General features: G+C 40.0%; 1 protein-coding gene and 1 pseudogene across 3 annotated transcripts in view; one reads left to right on the top strand and one right to left on the bottom strand.

Moving 5' to 3' along the window:
* The window catches only part of SEL1L2 (SEL1L2 adaptor subunit of SYVN1 ubiquitin ligase), a 65,972-nt gene that overhangs the window by 15,171 nt on the left and 28,950 nt on the right, over window positions 1–21,851 (top strand). For 2 of the 3 annotated variants that reach the window (XM_059705506.1, XM_059705507.1), the window contains exons 3-11: window positions 3,438–3,491; window positions 4,164–4,223; window positions 4,314–4,395; window positions 6,174–6,328; window positions 6,970–7,026; window positions 14,614–14,682; window positions 15,729–15,806; window positions 18,242–18,304; window positions 18,941–19,028. In XM_059705506.1, coding sequence (XP_059561489.1) covers window positions 3,438–3,491; window positions 4,164–4,223; window positions 4,314–4,395; window positions 6,174–6,328; window positions 6,970–7,026; window positions 14,614–14,682; window positions 15,729–15,806; window positions 18,242–18,304; window positions 18,941–19,028 — 706 coding nt within the window. The remainder of the gene's footprint in view (window positions 1–3,437; window positions 3,492–4,163; window positions 4,224–4,313; window positions 4,396–6,173; window positions 6,329–6,969; window positions 7,027–14,613; window positions 14,683–15,728; window positions 15,807–18,241; window positions 18,305–18,940; window positions 19,029–21,851) is intronic. The other variant, XM_059705504.1, reaches the window with a different exon arrangement.
* Window positions 18,387–18,538, bottom strand: LOC132240411 (U2 spliceosomal RNA; annotated as a pseudogene).

Consider the following 21,851-nt stretch of genomic DNA (forward strand, 5'->3'; position numbering starts at 1 on the left):
TCTGCTCAGTGGTAAAGTCATCAGGAACTCAGACTCCTATTTGGTGACTTTGCCATCTTTAGGATAGGCTCTTTTTTGCACTGTCCAAGTTGGCTCACTGTCATGTCAGCATTCTAGTTAATAAGAAGAGGAAGAGGAGAAAGGGAAGGCACACCTTTACAAACATGATGTGGAAGTTGTTTACATCAGTGTCACTCGTGTCTATTGGTAATAACCACATGGGCACATCTGACTGCTAACTACGGAGCCTAAGGAACACATTAAGTTAAATCATGGCATTGCTATTTATTTGACCTATGACACCATCAAATTCTTATGGTTCAACCTTAGTGTTTTGATTGCCACATCCTCGGCTATAAATCAAGAGTTCTTTTACTACAGAAGAGTGTTTCTCAACCTTCCTAATGCCATGACCCTTTAATACAGTTCTTCATGTTGTGGTGACCCCCAACCATAAAATTATTTTCGTTGCTACTTCATAACTGTAATTTTGCTACTGTTATGAATCATAATGTAAATATCTGATATGCAGGATGTATTTTCAAATTTACAAATTGAACATAATTAAAGCATAGTGATTAATCACAAAAACAATGTATGTGTTTTCCGATGGTCTTAGGCGACGCCTGTGAAAGGGTCGGTTGACCCCCAACAGGGTCATGACACACAGGTTGAGAACCGCTGCTCTAGAAGGAGGGGGAATCCTAAGGTACAACCAACAACCCCTGCCACAGTTTTTTCAGTAAGAAGAATTTATTTAATTTTATTTTTAAGAGTTTACTCTTGGTGTAGTGCATTTTATGGGTTTGGACAAATATATATATTTTTTTGTCCACATTTATGGTATCATGTATTCACTACCCTTCAAAATCCTCTGTACTTCACCTATTCATTCCTTCCTTTCCACCCTCCGTAAACCACTGGTCTTCCTACTGTCTGCAGTTTGTCTTTTCCAGAATGTCATATAGTTTGGAATCATGGAGAATGTAGCATTTTCAGATTGTCTTCTTTCACTTAGTAATATTCATTTTTGTTTCCTCCATATCTTTTCATGGCTCAATAGCTCATTTCTTGTTAACACTGAATAATATTCTATTGTAGAGATATATCAGTTTACTTATTTATTCAGCTACTGAAGGATATCTTGATTGAGTCCAAATTTTGGCAATTGTGAATAAAGCTTCCATGAACATCTGTGTCCAAGTTTTTGTGTGAACATAATTTTTTATCTCATGTGGGTAAATTCCAAGGAGTGTGATTAATGGATCATATGATAAGAGTATGTTTAGTTTTATTATTGTTTATGTTTAGTTTTGTAAGAAACTTCCAAACTGTCTTCCAAAGTGACTATACCTTTTACATTCTTACCAATAATGAATGAGAGTTCCTGTTGCTCCACATCCTCACTAACATTTAATGTTATCAGTGCTTTGGATTTGGGTCATTTAATTTAATTTCATTTTTTAAAAAACATTTTTGTCCACTTCTCACTCCATTGTCTCCCTCCAATGACTAATCAAGCGAAAATGCTGATCTTAGCACCTAATGTGCATGTAAGCATTATTTTCATCCCAATACACAACAGTGGGTTAGTAAATACACAATCTGAGAAGGTAGCATGAAGACATGTTATATTCAGTTTTACTGATGTGAAATACAGAACAAATGGCATGTGTAGATTTCAGAAAAGTCACTCTGAGGATTTATTATTGATATTTGTTTTGTTCTGTAAGGAAACCTTGAGAAATCTTATTTTTAAAACTTTAAAACTTCTATATAGTGGTGTAATCATTATTGAAAGGCAAGCAGTAAACTGGGATGTAATATTCACCAAAATATATAACAGACAAATGACTAATACATATAGTTTATATGAAGTTCCTACACAACAATAAGAAGAGATACATAAACCTAGTAGTAACAGTCAAAGGATATGAACATACAAATGACAGAAGAAATTAAATGGCTAGTAAATAAGAAAAGATACTCAATCTCATCAGAAATTCGGGAAATCCTAATTTAAATAAGATTTTTTTATAGATTAGATTGGTAAAACTGAAAAATTGTAGATCATTGATATCCAGTGTTGGTGAGATTATGAAGGAATGGGTAATTCACATACTTTTGGTAAGAGCGTAAATTTGTATAACCCTTTGGTAGGCAATTTGGCAGTACCTGTTAACATTTTCACTGCAGAAGCACTTTGACTCAGCGATTCCATTTCCAGTTATTTGTTCTAACAAATATATACCTGGCCCAGCCAGTGTGGCTCAGTGGTTGAGTGTCAACCTATGGACCAACCAGGATGAAACGGTTCAATTCCCAGTCAGGGCACATGTCCAGGTTGTGGGCTCAATCCCCAGTGTGCGGTCTGCAGGAAGCAGCCGATCATTGATTCTCTCTCATCATTGATGTCTCTCTCTCTCTCTCTCTCTCTCTCTCTCTCTCTCTCTCTCTCCCCCATCCCTTCCTCTCTGAAATCAATAAAAAATATATTAAATATATACATATATACAAGTACAAGAATTGCAATGTTTTTTGTAAGAGCTGAAAATTTTAAATACCCTAAATAGCTAACAGTAGAGAAATGGCTATCTTATGAAGTTATAGCATGTCTACCTGTAAGTATTGGCAGGACAAAATCTCCAAAATGTATAAAAAATTAAAAATAAGTTATATATTTATTTTATGAAAGTTTGGTGACACTTGGAATACATACACTAAAATGTATCCACAATGTTTAAGAATAGTAAACAAATTGGGAGTATAATAATGAGGGGAGACTTGCTCCATGAAGTATCAAGACATACTTTAAGCTGCATTAATCAACATAATTGCAAACCACATTTTGTTTATCCATTCATCCTCTGATTATGGACATTTGGGTTGCTTACAACTTTAGCTATTATGAATAATGCTGCTATAAACATGGGTATACAAGTATTTCTTTGAGATCCTATTTTCAATTCTTTTGGATATATATCCAAAAGTGGAATTGCAGAATCATATTGTAATTCTGTTTAACTTTTTGAGGAATCATCATGTTGCTTTCCCCAGTGGCTGCACTTTTACATTCCCACCAATGGTACACAAGGGTTCTTGTCTCTTCATATCCTTGTTAACACTTCCTATTTCCTAGTTTTGCTTGTTTGTTTTGATAGTAGCCATTCTAATGGATATGATGATATCTGATTATATTTTTTATTTGTATTTCCCTAATGGTTAGTGATGTTCAGTATCTTTTTATGTGCTTATTGGGTATATATATATATATATATATATATATATATATATATATATATATGCACTTTGTTATGGTATAAGAAGTAAGTTAATACTAATTATTATGAAGCAGATACTTAAAATATCCCTTACCAATATAGATAAGAATAATTGTGAAATAAATGTATTTATTGACTTTTTCTTTTGAGCTTTAGGCATTGGGGTTTTTGTCTTCTTATGGAATAGGAATGGAATATAATCAAGCCAAGGTAAGATCATTCTATTTTTTTCTGAAACAAAACTGATTTTTTTTAAAGGGACATTAACATTGAATAGAGTCTATTCTTTAGTCAGGGGTGGGAACATCTGGCCCGCAGGCTGTAGAAGGCTGGAAAATCATTTGATCTGGCCCTGCCAATGCATTAGGGGTGAGTTAATTGAAGGATTGACCAAATATAGCAGGCTGATTTTTAAGTTGATACTTTTGTATGGTGTGCAAACAATGTTATAAACATCCCAATGGCCCTTGGCAGAAAAAAGGCCCCCCACCCCTGCTTTAGATAAAGAGGTTCACTCTAGTACAGTGATTAAAAGCACCAACTCAATAGTCAGAGAAGTTTAGGGTTAAAATGCCATAATGTTCCATAACACTTTTTTAATGTTCCGTATTTCAGTTTCTTCATTACAGATAGATAATATCTACTTCATAGGGATTTGTGATGAGTAAATACAATCTCATGTACAATGCCCTTTTCACAGACTGCAGAGATCACTAATATTCCCTCCCTCCCTCAAAAAAAAAAATACCAACTGTCTTTACAGAGGAAGAGAATGAAATTTGGAATTTATTTCGGGTTCATTTCTGTGCTAAGAACAAGAAAAGCAATGATTAGTTTGAGTTTCAAAATTTAGATTATATATATTCATTTATTTTTAACTAGGCACTGATATATTACACTTTTGGAAGTGCTGGAGGAAGCATGATGTCCCAGATGATATTGGTTTGTAAATTAAATATTCTTGGACCCAGATAGTTATGTTGTAAATACAGCATTGTCAGAATACTAAGAATATATATATCTGTGTTTTAGGGTTACAGATATTTGTCAGGAATCAATGTTCTACAGAATTGTGAAGTTGCCCTATATCATTACAAGAAAGTGGCAGATTATAGTGAGTAATCCGCATAGTTTATTTTAAGATAAACAGACTTGCCAAGCATTTAACAAATAAATCAATATCAATTGACATATTTGTGAAAGTATCAACAGACTATGCTTTTAACATCTGTTATAATAAAATTCGTTTAATGCAATGTAGAGTTTTCTGATTTTTTAATAGTTACTTTTCAAGTTTTAAATTACTGTGCTTATCTTTCATTTTTGTTAGTACATGACCCCAAACAATTCTGTTTTACTTGTTCTTGTGACCTTCTTTCCTTCTATTGAGAATTTGAATGTAGCATCAATAAATACTAAGATTTATAATATGACATGACTTGTTTAAAATTCCAGGATAAATGGATGTTAGGTACACACATTGGCGATCTCTATTATTGCACTTGAGAACAATTCAAGTAATCATTATTCTATCACCCTATCTTTTGTCTACAAAAAAATAGAGCATGAGATTAATTTATGTTCCTAGAATAATTTTCAAAGCTGTGTGTCACATTTCATCATGCAACATTACTGAATCTGACTACATAATAGAATTTTAAATAAAAGTCTGCCAAGAAGTGCGTAAGGTAGAGTCCATTTGACTAATTTCTATAATCACAACAACATCTAAATACACATTTTTGGCATTATTGGAATCTAAGAAAAAAAGGAAAATAACTGATTTTGAATTTAAGATGCTATATAAAACAAGATCATTTCATATGTTTAATGAAACTAGAATCACCATATGTATAGTTCAAACTGCATGCTTTGTTGGGTTTATTCAAGCATAGTTATCTTTATATTTCTTTTCAGATTATCCATAGGAAGTAAGGAGAAGTTATTGCTCTTATATTATAGTTTCAGTCTCTGAAAAAGATAGTAGTGGAAGGGGTCAGTTGCTTGTTCCTAAAATCCAAAAAACTGTCTTTTTTCTTCCTTTTCTTTCCTTTTCTTTTCTTTTCTTTTACTTCTTTTCTTTCCTTTTATTCTTTTCTCTTTTTATTGTTTTACGTTTCACTCTATCTACTAGAGTAGTTATGTTATAGTCATACAATAACTCTCTTTTTTTTAAGGCGTGACAGGTTTTTGTTGTTTATAATATGATTTTTATTGACTTCAGAGAGAGGAAGAGGGGGGAGAGAGAAAAACGTCATCAGTTGGCTGCCTCCTGCATGCCCTCTACTGGGGATCAAGCTCACAACCCAGGCATGTGTCCTAACTGGAATCAAACCAGTGACCTCCTGGTGCATGGGACTACGCTCAACCAATTGAGCCACACCAGCTGGACAACTGTCTTTTTTTGTTAAACCTACTTGGCCAAGATCTTCAGTAGGGTTTGATATATGTTAATACAAGATTTGTATGGGTTGCAAAGCTTGCTTGCACTTTTCTCAGAACCGAATAAATCCAGCAAATTTATATCACCTTAGGTCACAGTGGTTCTCAACCTTCTGACCTTTTAAATACAGTTCCTCATGTTGTGACCCAACTATAAAATTATTTTCGTTGCTACTTCACAACTGTAATGTTGCTACTATTGTGAATCGTAATGTAAATACCTGATACGCAGGATGGTCTTAGGCGACCCCTGTGAAAGGGTCGTTTGACCACCAAAGGGATCACGACTCACAGGTTGAGAACCGCTGCCTTAGGCTATTTCCTTTGTTAATAGACCAGATCTCTGCACAACTTAAAGAGAACAGACCTAACAGTGTTCTCTCTAAGTTGACTATTATCTCTTGCAAACGTGTGTATTTTGGCTATTCTCTGGCTTGTTTCTATTCACAGTTGCTGACAAATTGGAAAAAAGTGAAGGTATTCCAGTGGAAAAAGTGAGACTAACTGAGAGACCTGAAAATCTGAGTTCTAACAGTGAGATTCTAGATTGGGACATATACCAATACTATAAATTTTTGGCCGAAAGAGGAGATGTTCAGATACAAGTAAAGTATACAGACAACCTTGAATTTTAAGAACATGTAAATTACAAGGGGCTTGATTTGCTCTGAGTCTTAGAGGGGTTAACAGTGCCCATCCTAAATGAGAAAGGGAAGAGACACCCTCTCCTCTTTGTCCTACTCTTTTTTTACCCCCTGTTACTTGCAGTTTCTATGGCCCATGGAAGAGCCAGTTGCCATAGTAATGACAATTTTTTTTTACATTTACTCCTAAAAAATCATTTTTAAAAAACATAGATTTTAATTATAGAAAAAAGCACCATCCAGTGTTGATTTTAATATGAATGAACTCCTTTTTACCAGGACCCAGAAATGTTCTGTCTATGGGAGTGAGAAAGGGATGGCCTTTGTGAGCCTTTCAGAGCCAAGAGTTAAGGCCTCTAGGTTCATGTGCCCATGTGTTGCTGTACACTAGCAGGCCACTCATTAAAGAAGCCATATGCTCAGCATCAACCAATTACCCAATGAAAGATATAGTCTGGAATTTTTTCCTGCTTTTTTTTTTAAGACATGCCAACTGCATCCAAGTGGATCAACATACTATAGTAAAATCAAGTGAAATTTTTCTTTTCTTTATTTAAATTAATACAACTGCTAAAATAATTTTCAAAAATCATATTTTCTAGGTTTCTCTTGGACAATTACATCTAATTGGGAGGAAAGGTCTAGATCAGGATTACTATGTAAGTCAATCTCAAGATTCTATCATGTGGGGAGGGGAGCATAGTAGTGAGGGAGGATGGTGAGCCAGTGAAACGGGAGGGGGTATAGAAGAATTGCTGGGGGTGTAGAAGAGAAGCCCACTACTGCTTCCTTAGTCAGATCAGTTTTCCAGCTTTTGAGGAAGAATAAGTTCATCAGAGGGAGCACCCTTCCTACCTGCCTCCAAGGACAAAAGGGTAGGGGCTTCTGAAGGAACAGTTGGGGCAGGGGAGTTCCCATGCTCTGAACCTAGCCTCTTTCTATCCAAACAGACTTTTGGACTGGGGTAGGATTAGGAGGATACCCCACTGCCGGGGTCCAACCCCAGCAGGTCCACAGATGCCGGGGTCCAACCCCAGCAGGTCCAGGGGTCCCCAAAGGTGTAGACGGAGTCGGCGAAGAAGGAATGACACGGAGACAGTGTTCAGTTGATCAGCAGCCTAGCCAGGATCTCCAGCCAAGTTCTGGTCTCGATCTCCAGAGAGGTTCTGCTTCGGATCTCCAGCCAGGTCGAGTCACCAGGTTCTAGTCAGGCTCTCCTGCCAATTTCTGTAGTCAGGTTCAGTCCAGGATCTTTTGCCATGTTCTCTCGCTAGGTTCTGTCTCTAGGTTCTGAGGCCAGTTTCTGTCCAGGATCTCTTGCCATGTTCTCTCCAGCGAAGTTCTTCTGTCTCTAGGCTCCGTGTAGGTTCTGTCTTCTTGATTCTGTTCTAAGTTCTGTCTCCTAAGTTCTGTGTTCTAAGTTCTGTCTTATAAGTTCTGTCTCTTTCTGTCTTGTTACATCTGTATTTATACCAGTTGATTCAATCCTATCAATCTCTATTACAAAGGTTAGGGCGTTTCTTATCTCCATTCCAGGGAGTAAAGATTATGTAGCGTAAGCATGATTGTTTGTAGTTAAAGTGATTAATTACCCGCCTTACACTTAGTTGAGGGGTTTTATCCCCTCCCTAACTTCAGGGAAAAATCCCTACCTGGGGAAACAACCTTTCTTGGAGAGGTTACCTTGGTTAAAACACATAGCGCTAAGGGGAGCAAACATATTAAGAACCGTATGCCATATATGCCAGGTCCCTTGAAACAGCAAGGATGGACCGGCTCCCGGCACCCCACCTGCTGGCCTTGGACTTGTCCATTCCCCAAATCCACCTGCAAGTCTCTGCTAAGGAGCCTGAGGACCAGCCTCAGCCCATTTAGCTAGATCAGAGGACAGGCAGCTTTTAATGTAATTAGAAGAATTATTCATCATATTTATGAATTTTCAAAGCTTCTTTCAATCACCCTGCTTAACCTTACTCTATCCCAGTGAGGTTAGAAGATTAATTAACAGTTCAAATTTAGTGAAAAAAGAGCAAATCCGATACAGGATCCTCCTCAATTAGATACCAGAGCTCTGGGATGAGGTCTTGTCTAGATCCTGACTATGATTTCAAGGCCCTAGATCCCCATAGGCCTGGGGAAGTAACTAGGATTCTTTTTATAAGACGATTTTTCAGCCCTTGTTATTTTATAGGAGCCACGTGCTCAAAGGAGCACACACCCTATTTTAACATGGTCCCAAAGGCTAAGCAATAGAAATTACTTTCTAAGGCAGTTACTTAGAGTGATCTGTTATTACCTCCCATCTCAGTTCATATTGTTATGATATGAGAATGTCATTGGTAATATAGTTTGTTTTATATGAGATATAGTATATATTATGTAAATTCAAAGTTCATAATATGTGATAAAAATAGGTAGCAGTTGAAATAAGCATATGCTTATGAAGGTCTTCAGATTAAATTACCTTAATCATTAGCCAAGGTTTTAGCTCTTTTTTTTTTTAATTAAATCTTTATTGTTCAGATTATTACATTTGTTCCTCTTTTTTTTTCCCCCCCATAACTCCCCTCCCCCCAGTTCCCGCCCCACCCTCCGCCCTCACTCCCCACCCACTGTCCTCATCCATAGGTGCACGATTTTTGTCCAGTCTCTTCCCACATCTCCCACACCCCTTTCCCCCCCAAGAATAGTCAGTCCATTCCCTTTCTATGTCCCTGATTCTATTATAATCAACAGTTCATTCTGTTTATCAGATTATTTATTCACTTGATTCTTAGATTCACTTGTTGATAGATGCATATTTGTTGTTCATAATTTGTATCTTTACCTTTTTCTTCCTCTTCCTCTTCTTAAAGGATACCTTTCAGCATTTCATATAATCCTGGTTTGGTGGTGATGAACTCCTTTAGCTTTTCCTTATCTGTGAAGCTCTTTATCTGACCTTCAATTCTGAATGATAGCTTTGCTGGATAAAGTAATCTTGGTTGTAGGTTCTTCGTATTCATCACTTTGAATATTTCTTGCCACTCCCTTCTGGCCTGCAAAGTTTCTGTTGAGAAATCAGCTGACAGTCGTATGGGTATTCCCTTGTAGGTAACTGAGTTTCTTTCTCTTGCTGCTTTTAAGATTCTCTCTTTATCTTTTGCTCTTGGCATTTTAATTATGATGTGTCTTGGTGTGGTCCTCTTTGGATTCCTTTTGTTTGGGGTTCTCCGCGCTTCTTGGACCTGTAAGTCCATTTCTTTCACCAGGTGGGGGAAGTTTTCTGTCATTATTTCTTCAAATAGGTTTTCAATATCTTGCTCTCTCTCATCTTCTGGCACCCCTATAATTCTGATGTTGGTATGCTTGAAGCTGTCCCAGAGGCTCCTTACACTATCCTCACATTTTTGGATTCTTTTTTCATTTTGCTTTTCCGGTTGGATGTTTTTTGCTTCCTCGCATTTCAAATCATTGACTTGATTCTTGTGCTCCTCTGGTCTGCTGTTGGGAGTCTGTATAATATTCGTTATTTCAGTCCGTGTATGCTTAATTTCTAGTTGGTTCCCCAATATAAGATCGAGGGTCTTATTAGTTTTCGTGTAGATCTCATTAAGTTTATCGGCGGCTTCTAAACAGTTCTTGAGAGACCTTAAAAGTGTGGTTCTGAACTCTATATCTTCCATTGACAATTTTGTCCTGTTTCTTTGTCTCCGCATTTTGTTATGCTTCCTTGGTGCACCCCCTAGTGGTCTTTGTTCACAGTCTTATAGTTAAATCTTGATTGTTGTAGCTAATTCCAGGGAGGGTTTGACCTCCAGGCCAAGTGGCTATGAGAATCAGCTGTGTCAGCAGTGAGAGAACTTCTGTCCTCTAGGGAGGTGCTAATCTAGCCTTTGCCTGAGGCTATCCGGCAAATGCCTCTGTGCAGGGCTTGGGCGGGGCGGGTCGCACAGGATCAACAGGGTGGGCCAGAGAGAGCAGTTATGGTGGCTCTCAGTCCTGTCCCCAGGGGCTCTGCCTCTCTGAGTCCCAGCACCCGCTGCAAAGCTCGGAGAGAAAGCTGCACTCGCTCTGACCGAAGCCAGACAGTCCCGCTTCTCCCGTTTGAGTCTGGGTCCCTAAAGACTCGCCTGTATCTGGAGCTCAGCGTCTACAACTCCCTCCCGATTGAAAACAACAACCGCGCCCCCCCGCCGCCAGCCCGCTCCGCGCACTCCGCACCTCAGAACCTGACCTCACCACTGCGCCTCCTCTGAGTGTCCGTGTGCGTTTCTCTCTCCTCCCAGTTGCAGGACCTCCACCCAGCCAGCGTTCCTGTGGTTCTGGGTGATGTCCCCTCCGTTTTTTGGTTTCACTTTTGAAGTAGTTGTTCAAAGCAGCAAACTCCGGCGTTAACCTATGCCGCCATCTTGGTTCAGCCAAGGTTTTAGCTCTTTAGATGGGAATTTCTGGATTCACAATATTACTCCAATGTCAGATTTCAGCCTGCAAGGAATTTCTCATGCAACCATGGGATGCATAACTAAGAAGAATTCTCCATTTTCCACAAGCATGAAGCTTGATCATTAAGGCATTAAAGTTTCAGCTACAGAGAAAATCCACCAATCTTTGTAGAGTGCATAAAACCCCACAAAGCTAGGTACTTCTGGTCAATTCCAGCCACCTAGCTTTGTGAACACCAGATGGGAGGTAGCTGCCTCCAGGTGAGGATGAAGTGCTATCCAAGGCTGGCATTGAAGGATTCTGCTTATGTAGTGGCAACAGCCAAGCAGTTGGCATCACTCAGGAGCTCAGTCTAGCCCTCCCATGAGCTCAGTCACAGTGGTTTTACATCTCTATTATACAGATGTGGAACTGAGGCTAGAAAATGAAGTAAATTTCTTCAAGTCTCACAACTAGGTAATAAGGTTATTATGACGCTAAATTTGAACATAGGGCTTCAGCATTTAAAACCTGTGCTCTTTCCATTAAACCTTATTTCCTTTGACCTGGGGGGAGGAGAGGGAAATAGGGATTCTAAAATCTAATTTCCTCTCTTATAAAGCAAAAAGAAGGAATGACATAATCTCTCAGGTTGCTTCAGATCTAACTTTCTGATGGTGGGTTAGGCCCCATTCTTCCCATCCATACATCTCAAAATATCTGGTTTAGCCCTGACTGGTGTGGCTCAGTTGGTTGGAGCATCATCCAGAGTGCTGAAGGGTCATGGGTTTGATTCCTGGTCAAGGCATATACCCAGGTTGCAGGTTTGATCCCTGGTAGGGGCACATATGAGAGGCAACCAATTGAGGTTTCTCACTCTCTCTCTCTCTCCCTCCCTCCCTCCTTCCCTTCCTCTACTCCCCCCGCCCCCTTCTCTCACTCTAAAATCAATTTTTAAAAAGCCACACAATATATTCTTGGGTGAGAATGGGGGGGGGTGTTAATTCCACAACCACCACCCCCCCCCCATGGTTCAGGCACATTCTGGCGCATGCACAGGCTGGTCCTTGCTGCTTTTCTCAACCTAATACACTGGAATTTCCATGGGAGACTCCAGTCAAGGTCTAGGAGCTCAAGATTAGTTGGCTTATCAGTTAGTTTAGGCTGCATCAGAAACCACTCCCAAATTTAGGAAGCTTATAACAACAACCACTTATTTAATTCATGATTTTGATTGAGCTCAGCAGAGTAATTCTGGCCTTGGCCAGACTCAACTAATGTTGGCTGGGGTTGCTCATGCATCTATAGTTAGCTAGAGTATTATTGCCCAGAGCTGGTTGGCTTATGATGGCCTCATCTGTGACAGGATGACTGGATCTCTCCATATGCTCTCATTCTCCAGCCAGTTGGCTCAAGCTTTCACATTGCTGTCAAATTGCTTTTGTTCTAAGGTTCTAAGAACACAGAGCAGAAAGTCTGTTGAGGCATATGGTCAGAACTCACAAATCACTTCTGCCACATTCATTTAGCCAAAGCAAGTCACAAGGCCAGCAGCATTGAAGAGGTAGGGAAAAAGGCATCTCCCCCTAATAGGCAGAACTGCAGAGTATTGTGATGGTCATTTTTGCAACAAGCTTAGTTGCACCAGAATCGACTTGGAATGGCATGGGAAATGCAAAGGAGAGAGAGAAGATAAAAGTATAAACCCAAATTCTGAAAGACTTACTACAGATCTTCCCATGGCTAACTTCTCATCCTTTAAGTCTTACCTCCTCAGAAAAGATTTTATTGATCAACTCTACTCTTCCATCACTTATCATATCACTCTGTGTTTATTTTCCTCTAGCCTGTATCACTCTCTGAACTATATTGATTTTGATGTATTTATTGTCTCCCCAAAGTGGAATATAAATTCTTATCTGTCTTGCTCACTACTATGTATCCTGTACTCAGATTGTACCTGGTACTTTGAAAAAAGTTACACAGAATCATAATATTAGAGCTGGAATGGGCCATAAATATTAAAATCCAGCCCCCTTGTATAAATGTACTAGAGGCCCGGTGCATGAAATTCGTGCACCAGTGCATTCCCTAGGTCTAGCCAGCAATCCAAGCATGAGTGTCTAGCATGGAATGGCAGGTCCCAGCTGACCTCTGGGCCAAGAACATGGAAATTAGATTCAGGCTTTTGGGACTCCAGTACCAGCTGCATGACTCTTGAGTGTCACTAAATAGACTCAGATATTAATAATACCATCCTTATAGTGTCATTGTGAAGATTATATAAGAAAAAACTATAAAATACTTATCACATAACTGGTTTGTATTATTTCATACCCTTCTGATTATTTTTGGTGTTCCTTTTATCCCACCTATCACCTATTATCTTACTGCTATTTACATATATTCCTTTCTTCTCATCAGTATTGCTAGGGAACAGATGTTGACCAGTGTTTTTTGTTCATCTATGAATCACTTAGAAATCTTTCATATTATCATATATACGGTAGTACGGAATCAAGTGTTTGAAAGGATAGATGAAGAACAGAAGAGGTGGATGGATGATGGGTGCATGATGTGATGAGGTCCAGCACCAGACAGACTGACTTTACTAACAAGCATGTGGTTGTCAAATAAGTTGGCAATATTTCTAGAGCAAAGCCTATATAATAAAAGGCTAATATGCAAATCGACCAAACAGCAGAACAACCTGTCATTATGACGCACACTGACCACCAGGGGGCAGACGCTCTATGCAGGAACTGCCCCCTGGTGGTCAGTGTGCTCCCACAGGGGGAGTGCCACTCAGCCAGAAGTCCTGAGCTGGGCTCATGGCTAGCAAGCACAGTGGCAGTGGCGGGAGCCTCTCTCACCTCCACGGCAGCACTAAGGATGTCTGACTGCCGGCTTAGACCCTCTCCCTGCAGGGTCTAAGCCGGCAGTCAGACATCTCCTAAGGGCTCCTGTATGGCATGCGAGAAAGCACAGGCCAGGCTGAGGGGCCCCTGCCCCCCAGAGTGCACAGATTTTGTGTACCAGGCCTCTAGTTTATATACAAAAATACTACCCTCATGTTTTTCTTAAACATTCTCTCCTGTTTGTGAAGGAGCAGAACCTTGCACATCAACTGAATCAAGGCTATTTAAAGAGCAGTAGAATTGTGTCCTAATAAGACACTTTGGAGAGTTCTGTACTTCTCATTCCTGGGGCTGATTTCTTTCATTACTCCATGTGGTCTCTGAGGAAAACTTCTGGAAGTTCAGGATGAGGCTAGGGAAGGTACAGGGCAAACCTTATGTGTTCTAGACTGAGCCATTCATTTAATGTCATGACCTAGAGAGAATCAGAGGCTTTGCTGGCCTCCTTCAATTTGACTTAGAAAGAATTGGCTTGAAGTTCACCTCTGCAGGAAGATCTGGTCTCAGCAGGCAGCCATGTGTGTCTGGTCCTATTCACTCTGCCTTATAAACATTAGGATAAATCCTGCCAGTTGTGTAAACTGTCTTGTAAGTACATAGTATCAACATAAATGCTTACTTTTTCAAAATACTAGACTGTTGGGTCTGCAGCTGGGACTCATTTGTCCTCCACTAAGCCACATGCCCATCGAGCTTTTCCCAATGTGAGAAGTCCTCACATTCTAAAATGTATATGAGATAGATATATAATCTCCAGCTCTTCAGGTTTATGGTTCAAATAGCATTTGGAATAGTACCTTGAAGAAAGTGGGCGTTTCATAGATATTTTTTAATGCATGTTGAATGAAATTGTTTGCTTTTAAAAAAAACATTTTTGTAGGATATGTTCATGACTACCAATAATACTGTTCGTTTTCTCTCCAGAAAGCATTATACTACTTCTTAAAGGCAGCAAAGGCTGGAAGTGCAAATGCCATGGCATTCATAGGAAAGGTACATTTCTTTTTTTAAATATATTTTATTGATTTTTTTACAGAGAGGAAAGGAGATAGAGAATTAGAAACATCGATGAGAGAGAAACATCGATCAGCTGCCTCCTGCACACCCCCCAGTGGGATGCACCCACAACCAAGGTACATGCCCTTGACCGGAATCGAACCCGGGACCCTTCAGTCCACAGGCCGACGCTCTATCCACTGAGCCAAACCGGCCAGGGCTCATTTCTTAAATGAGCTGATTGAACCCAGCGTAGGTACAATGATGCAGGCCTCTTTCACAGAAGCAGCTGAGAGAGGCATGTGGCTACACACTGAGGGTAGTATTCCTGAGGTGATAGTTTGGGAAGGAGCCCCACAAAACAGTAGCTTTTATCTGGGACACCAAATGCAACCTTGAAAGTGCACCTGTCTTAGGGCTCCTTGACTTAATATAGCTCGGAATCCCTCCCATGACCCCTTCCCCTGGCATGTAACAGGAGACCCGCGATGGTTGTGCATCGAAGACTGGTACAGTCTTCAATCCAATGAGTGCCTCCTTCCTTAACTCCAAGAATGAGACCCAGATCCAGGCTGACCAAAGTGCAGCCTTGGGCCGCCTCTGATGGGAGTCCTCTCTGGCTCCTGAGCAGCCTTTGTAGAAGGTGCCTCTAGAAGGATATGTTCTGTCTTCTTCAAAGACCACTCGCTCTGCCAGGTGCTTGCTGCCTTTGGCTCCCTGCAGCCAGTTTGCATTTATTAGTAACCATGGGGACAAGTGCCCTGCTTCCAGAAGTGCAATCTACAGTAAATGTAGATACAGGAAACATGAAAAAACATACAAATAGGGCTCATGTTTTGGTCCTTGTGCAAGGTCCCTCCAGAACGTATGAGGTAAATTGTTTCTTTAGTTTTTCCTTTTTAAAAAGTTGAAGTGAAATTCATGGAACATAAATTAACCATTGAAAGGTATGCATTTCAGTGGCATTTACTATATTCACAGTTTTATGTAACCATCACCTCAAATTCCTTAGTTTTTACACTCTCTTTAATTTTTTTTTCTAGATGTATTTAGAAGGGAATGATGCAGCACCACAAAATAATGCTACTGCTTTCAAATACTTTTCCATGGCAGCCAATAAGGTATGTACTCAGTCCATTTCTGCAAATGCATAAAAGCACTTGGCTTGTATTACATGGACTCCTAAGCCTCATGCCTGGCTTCTAGACCTGGGAGGAGTTTGGTATCCAGGAGAGTAAGAATATTGTTAACAATAAAACATGGAGCTTGGTTGGGTGGGAGGTATGTCTTGTCTTCTTGGTAAGTGAGAAATGCCAATGACTTGTGCTGTCCTGGACAGACAGAAGTTCAGCTTTCCCTTCGCCCATGCTGCAGATGAGGCTATCTAGTTCCTAAAACAAGAAATAAAAAAGATAAATAAAAGACAGAGGAAGGGAGAACTCAATAAATAAAGCAATCCGTTCAGGACAAAAACAACCAAGAAATGCCCAGTTTTCTCCCATTTGATCTTACCCAAAAGCCAGAAATTCCCCTGGCCTGAGAAGAAGGTTGTCAGAGAGGCAGCCAGGACAAGATGATGGAGAGCAAGGCTCTGGAGACATTTGGTTTGAATGCCAGTCCCGCTACTTACTAGCGATGTAACTATGAGCAAGTACTTAACCGTTCTGTGCCTCAGTTTCCCCATCTATTAAATGGGAGTATAAGAAGATTTGGCTCATATTGTTGTTGTCAGGGTTTATTGAGTTGACATTTCTGTGCCTCCTATTATAAAAGTAGATAAAGCATTGCCTGGCACATTGTAAGTGGCATGTGTCTGCTATTATATTTTGCAGCCTGAGACCAGTTAGAGTGAGCTTCAAAGCATACCTAAGGCAAAATGGATTGAATATGTGAGGGAATATATAAATGGTGTATTTGGATCCTGCCATTGAAGTTTTTGCCTTGGTTCCTAGGTTCAGTGAGGCTGGTATCTGTCAGATAACACTTAGTAGACTACTCTGAATCCCTTTAGTGCATAAAGAGCTCCTAATCGTAACACCCATCAACCTAATGTTGGTGAGTGGCCTTAATAAACTTTCTATCCCTACACAATAGGAAACATTTTGTTGTCTATGTCATACTATAACACTAGCAGTAATGATGTGCTCAAATTGGGGAATATTTTTAACTGTTCTTTTTTAAAAACCCACATGCTGCTTTAGGAGCCTATTTATAAATGACTAGCACTTTGGTGCTGCTGCTATTGTGGTGTAAATTACTGAGAAGGCTGGTTGGAGGCTCCTCTTCCTTGTAATTTATATGAAACTGTGGTGCAGCAAGACAGTTATCTGGAGTACCATTAGATTAGGATGACAAGGGAAAGCCAACTGAAAAAGAGGTAATGTAATGGGAAGATCTCTTATAATCTGGCAAATAATGCTAATTTGTCTGTCCAAAGGAAGAATGCCAGGAAGCTGAGTGTGTAAATTAACCCAGCTCCCAAACTATCCAGGGTTGTATAACCAGCAGTGATCTGAGCTACTTGAGTTCTAAATCTGACCTACCTTCATTTACAGAGGAAATCTAACATGTACTTAAAGTGGTTGTTCTGAATGGCATTAAGTGGACATCACCGATATTCCTTTATCACCACCTGCACAATTAGATTTCTTACTTCGGGTCACTACTAAAGTAAAAAGTTTCTGTCTTCCACTCTTTGCACATCCGTACTCTTCTTTCACTAATAATTTTTTTAAAAAACATTGCTTTTTTCAATTTGTTTTTAGGTCATATCAGTACCAGGTTGCAAAGATACAAACGTTATAACCTCTTTGGACTTTTGTTTACTTAGAATCATGAACATTTATCCTATGTGATATTGGGCCCATATTCTTCAGGATTTCTCTCTCATACCTCTGAACACATCAGGTCCATCCCCATCTCCATACTTTTGTCCTTCCTTCTCCCTTCCCAGACTCTCCCATTTTGAATCCTACCCATCCCCTAGACGAGAGTTTAATCCTCTCTTCCTGCACAAAGCCACCCCTACCCTCTTTGGCTCACATAATCTTTTTCCTCTTCTGAAATTGCCCTGCATTCGTGCTACTCCTGCTGGAACTTCACTGCTTCTACCTTGTGTCTGAAGTCATGTCTCCTTAATTAGAAAAGGGCTACAGTCTTAGTACAATATTTTCCAGATAAATGATTATTTTTTCACAGAGTTCATGTGAGTTAACCTAAGCAAGAGCCCTAAAGTGGACGTTATATATGATACAGTTGCCCACACATGTTATATTTGGCCCAGAAAGTGTTTTTATAATTAGAGAATTTCATATCAAAATCTCAATATCCATATTTTCTTGGAAAATGGGAAGAGCAGACCTATAAGACCACTATTCCATATAATAACAATTACCTAGAGAAACTAGAGAGGGTCAGAATAACTTGCCAGCTGCCTGATTAAACTGCCTTGATTAATCACTATGGGTGAATTTCAAATATTTTGAATGATTTTTCAGTAATTTTATTTACCATGAATTCTTCTGAAACTTAACTTGGATTTTTAAAACTGTTTTAGGGTAATGCAATTGGTCTTCATGGGCTTGGTCTTCTTTATTTTTATGGAAAAGGCGTTCCTGTGGTAAGTTAAATAATTTCATTATCTTTTCAACATGTTTCTAGCAACTTATAAAGTAAAATTCATCGTCATTGATTAATTTTAAAAAAATTAGTGTCTATTACCTGGTTTGCCAAACTATCACATCTGATAATAGAGAATAAAATAATCTAGTGAAATGTTTGCCTAAGAGACATAGTATTAAACTGATAAGAACAGATACTACACTTGATCTTAGCCAAAAGGCCGAGAAGCGATTGCCTAAGAGACATAGAACAGCCTTGTGACAAGAATTACAAACCCTAATCATTACCTAAGGAATAATAGGCAAATGTAATAGTAACCTTAGAAATCATCTAACTCCTGAGGATTTTTTTGATAGACAAATTTTGATAACCTCTGTCTTTGAGTGACCTTCCCCAATGTCTAACAAAACTTACTATCAATGTAGGAAAAGTCATAATTTACATTGAAAATGAGATAATTATTTCCTAACATAATTTAATAATGAAACAAAATGTATAATACTTCTGATACTATTTTAATTAGCCTAAATCACAAAGGGCACTATCTATACTCTTTTTTTTTTTAAGTAGAAGACAATTGTTACCATGGAGTTATATCTCTACCTCTGAATAATAGAGTGTAATTATCTTGCAGAATTATGGTGAAGCACTTAAATACTTTCAGAAAGCTGCAGAGAAAGGATGGCCCAACGCACAGTTTCAATTAGGCTTCATGTACTACTGTAAGTGCTATGAATATGATTATTAACTTTGCTCCTTTTTAAACAAAAATCAAAGGACTGGTATGTGTGGTTTAGATAGAACATTCAGGCAGCAATTTGAGTAGGCAAAGAGGTGCAGAGTCAGGAAACATCCCTTTGAAAAGGTTGAGTTGCCTTGTGATATCCAATACTACATATACCCAGAAGCAAGTATGAAACTCAGAAGAGCCCTAGCTGGTTTGGCTCAATGGGTAGAGCATCAGTCTGTGGACTAAAGAGTCCAAGGTTCGATTCCAGTGAAGAGCACATGCCAGGGTTGTAGGTTTGATTCCCAGTAGGGGGTGTGCAGGAGGCAGCCAATCAGTGATTCTCTCTTATCATTGATGTTTCTCTCTCTCCCTCTCCCTTCCTCTCTGAAACCAATAAAAATATATTTTTTTAAAAAGAAATTCACAAGAAAGGTCAAACTTAGAGAAAAACATTTGGGACATGACAAACATCAACTTGCAGGTGTTTGTTAAGAATAACTGAGGTTGCAAATGAGAGTGTGAGAGGGAGAAGCAGTGGACCATGGTTAGAAATATGGTGATCCTCAGTGCCATTAAAATGATGAACAGAGAAGACTGGTCACAAGAAGGCTGGAAAGGCTTGGTCAGAGGTGGGGAGAGGGAGGTTATCTTAAGGAAGCCAAAGGAAGGAACTTTCAAGAAAGAGTAAATGAGTGAGCATCCTTCTGAATGCAGCAAGAAGCCTGGTTCTCAATTTTAAAAAAGAGGAGTTGAGTATTCATGGGACTTGTCAATATTGAGGATGTTAGTGAGATTATTGGACAGGTTGGTGTAGAAGCCAGATACAATGGGTTGAACTGTGAGGGGACAGTGAAGTAAAAATATTCTTGGAAGTACTGCACCTTTAAATGTAAGGAGAGAGATGTGATGGTGGCATGAAGGGGACTGAAAACTAAGAGGGAGTTGTTTTTAAGATGGTGAGAGTTATGAGTATAATTTTTGACAGAGGAAATAAAGCCAGCCAATAGAGATGGTTAATGAATCATGGGAGAAATGAGATAATTGATGAAAAGGGGTTCTGGAAAAAGTAGAGTGGCATTAGGATCTGTATACTTCACAGCGAGGTGGGACTTCTCATCCTCAAAGATGAAGGCAGGAAGGCAGAATGATGCATATGTAAATCTGGGGATCACAGGAAAGAGGCAAGAGGAAGACAAAGAGAGGGTTTCCTCAGTGAGTTAGGAGGTACAAAGTTGTGATCTGAGAAAAAAGATAGTGTGATTGGGGTAGGAGGTCTCAGAAAGCCATGAAGTTCTGTCATCATCTCTGTGGGGACTAAGAGAGGACTGAGGGTGGCCAAGACAAGTACCAGGCAATCTGAACAACGTGAATCTTCCCGTTAAGTGCTTCCTGTCAGAGTTGAGGGTGGCGTAGCTGCAGACTACATCAAGGAGGTCAGATCTGGCCAAAAAGTTGGCTGGCATTTTCCACAGAAGCTGGGGCAGGGCCTGTTCTGCACTGTCTTGGGGGCTTGCCTAACATGCCCTTATTCTTCTAGTTCTTTCCAAGTCACAGGCTCAGGATCCATCAGACTCCTTAAGTTTCTAGAATAACAGTAATAGTAACAGCTAAAGTTTATTAGTCTTTATATGTATTAACTCATTTAGTTCTCTAGTGGATATCCCACCATTTATAGATGAGCAAACTGAGCTATACTGTGGTTAAACATCTTGGCCAAGATCTCAGTGAACTGGGATTCAAAACCAAGCAATCTGCCTCTAGAGCCTTTGCTAGTAGCCTTTACATGACATACTTCTGAAGGCTATTAAATGTTAATGCAGGAGAGGAATTTAAGAACCAACTAGGGATAGCCCCTCCTTTTGCAAATGGAGTGCCTAGAGGTGCCCAACTCACAAAAGAGAGAGCCAAGACAAGAATCCCGGCTGCTGGGAGTATATTGATCCTCTGCCCCTTGCTCAACCATGAGTTGAGTCCCAGCAGAGCCCCCTGGAGCTGGGATTTGCCTGCTGCAAACTCCATAGTTATGGCTGGGAGGAACTATATTGGTCTCCTGGTATAAAGATGACAAGGATGCAGAGATACATCATGGTGGGGCTCTGGTCCTCAGAGACCAGCATTTGGTCTCCTTTTCACATTGAGAAGATATTTTCATGAAACTAAACAGTCCTTCAGTTTTCTGAATGGGTCAAGAACAAGGATTTCTATATTCTTATAATCAAAATCACCACCACCACCACCACCACCACCTTCCAAAAAAACAAACAAAAACAAAAAACAAAAAACCAGTGGTGAGGAGAACCAAGATGGCGGCGATATAGGCAGACGCGTCCCAGGTCGTGTCCCGGAGCAAATGGAATGAACAGCTGAAACTAGTAACACCCACACCGAATTGGCGAAATTGCTCAGCTGGTGAGAGGGTTTGCAGCCGGGAAGAGCAGAACTCCCCTGGAAAGGTAAAAAAAACCAGGGATTTGGGCAGGAAAGTTTGCCAGACCTCTGAGCCCAGAGAGTCGGAGGGAGACCGCGTGGCAGACAGCCGCGTCCCCTGGGACAGGCACAGCCCCTGACGGGGGAAAGGAGAACCGCGGGATTCCTGGCGCCGCCAGGGAAATTGAGAGCTGGGTTCTGTGACCGCGGAGGACTGAGCCTAAAGGGGGCAGCCTGAAGAGCTGACCTGACCATACAGTCCCGGTAAGAGAAGAAGCTTACAGAAACCAAGCCTTCCCCGTTTCCGCGGCCGGCGTTTGTTTGTCTGTTTTCACTGAATCCTGTTCATGGGACATTTCGGATACAGACACTCACCTGTGCTGAAGAG

Source organism: Myotis daubentonii, chromosome 8 (assembly GCF_963259705.1).
Source record: "Myotis daubentonii chromosome 8, mMyoDau2.1, whole genome shotgun sequence".
NCBI lineage: Eukaryota > Metazoa > Chordata > Mammalia > Chiroptera > Vespertilionidae > Myotis > Myotis daubentonii.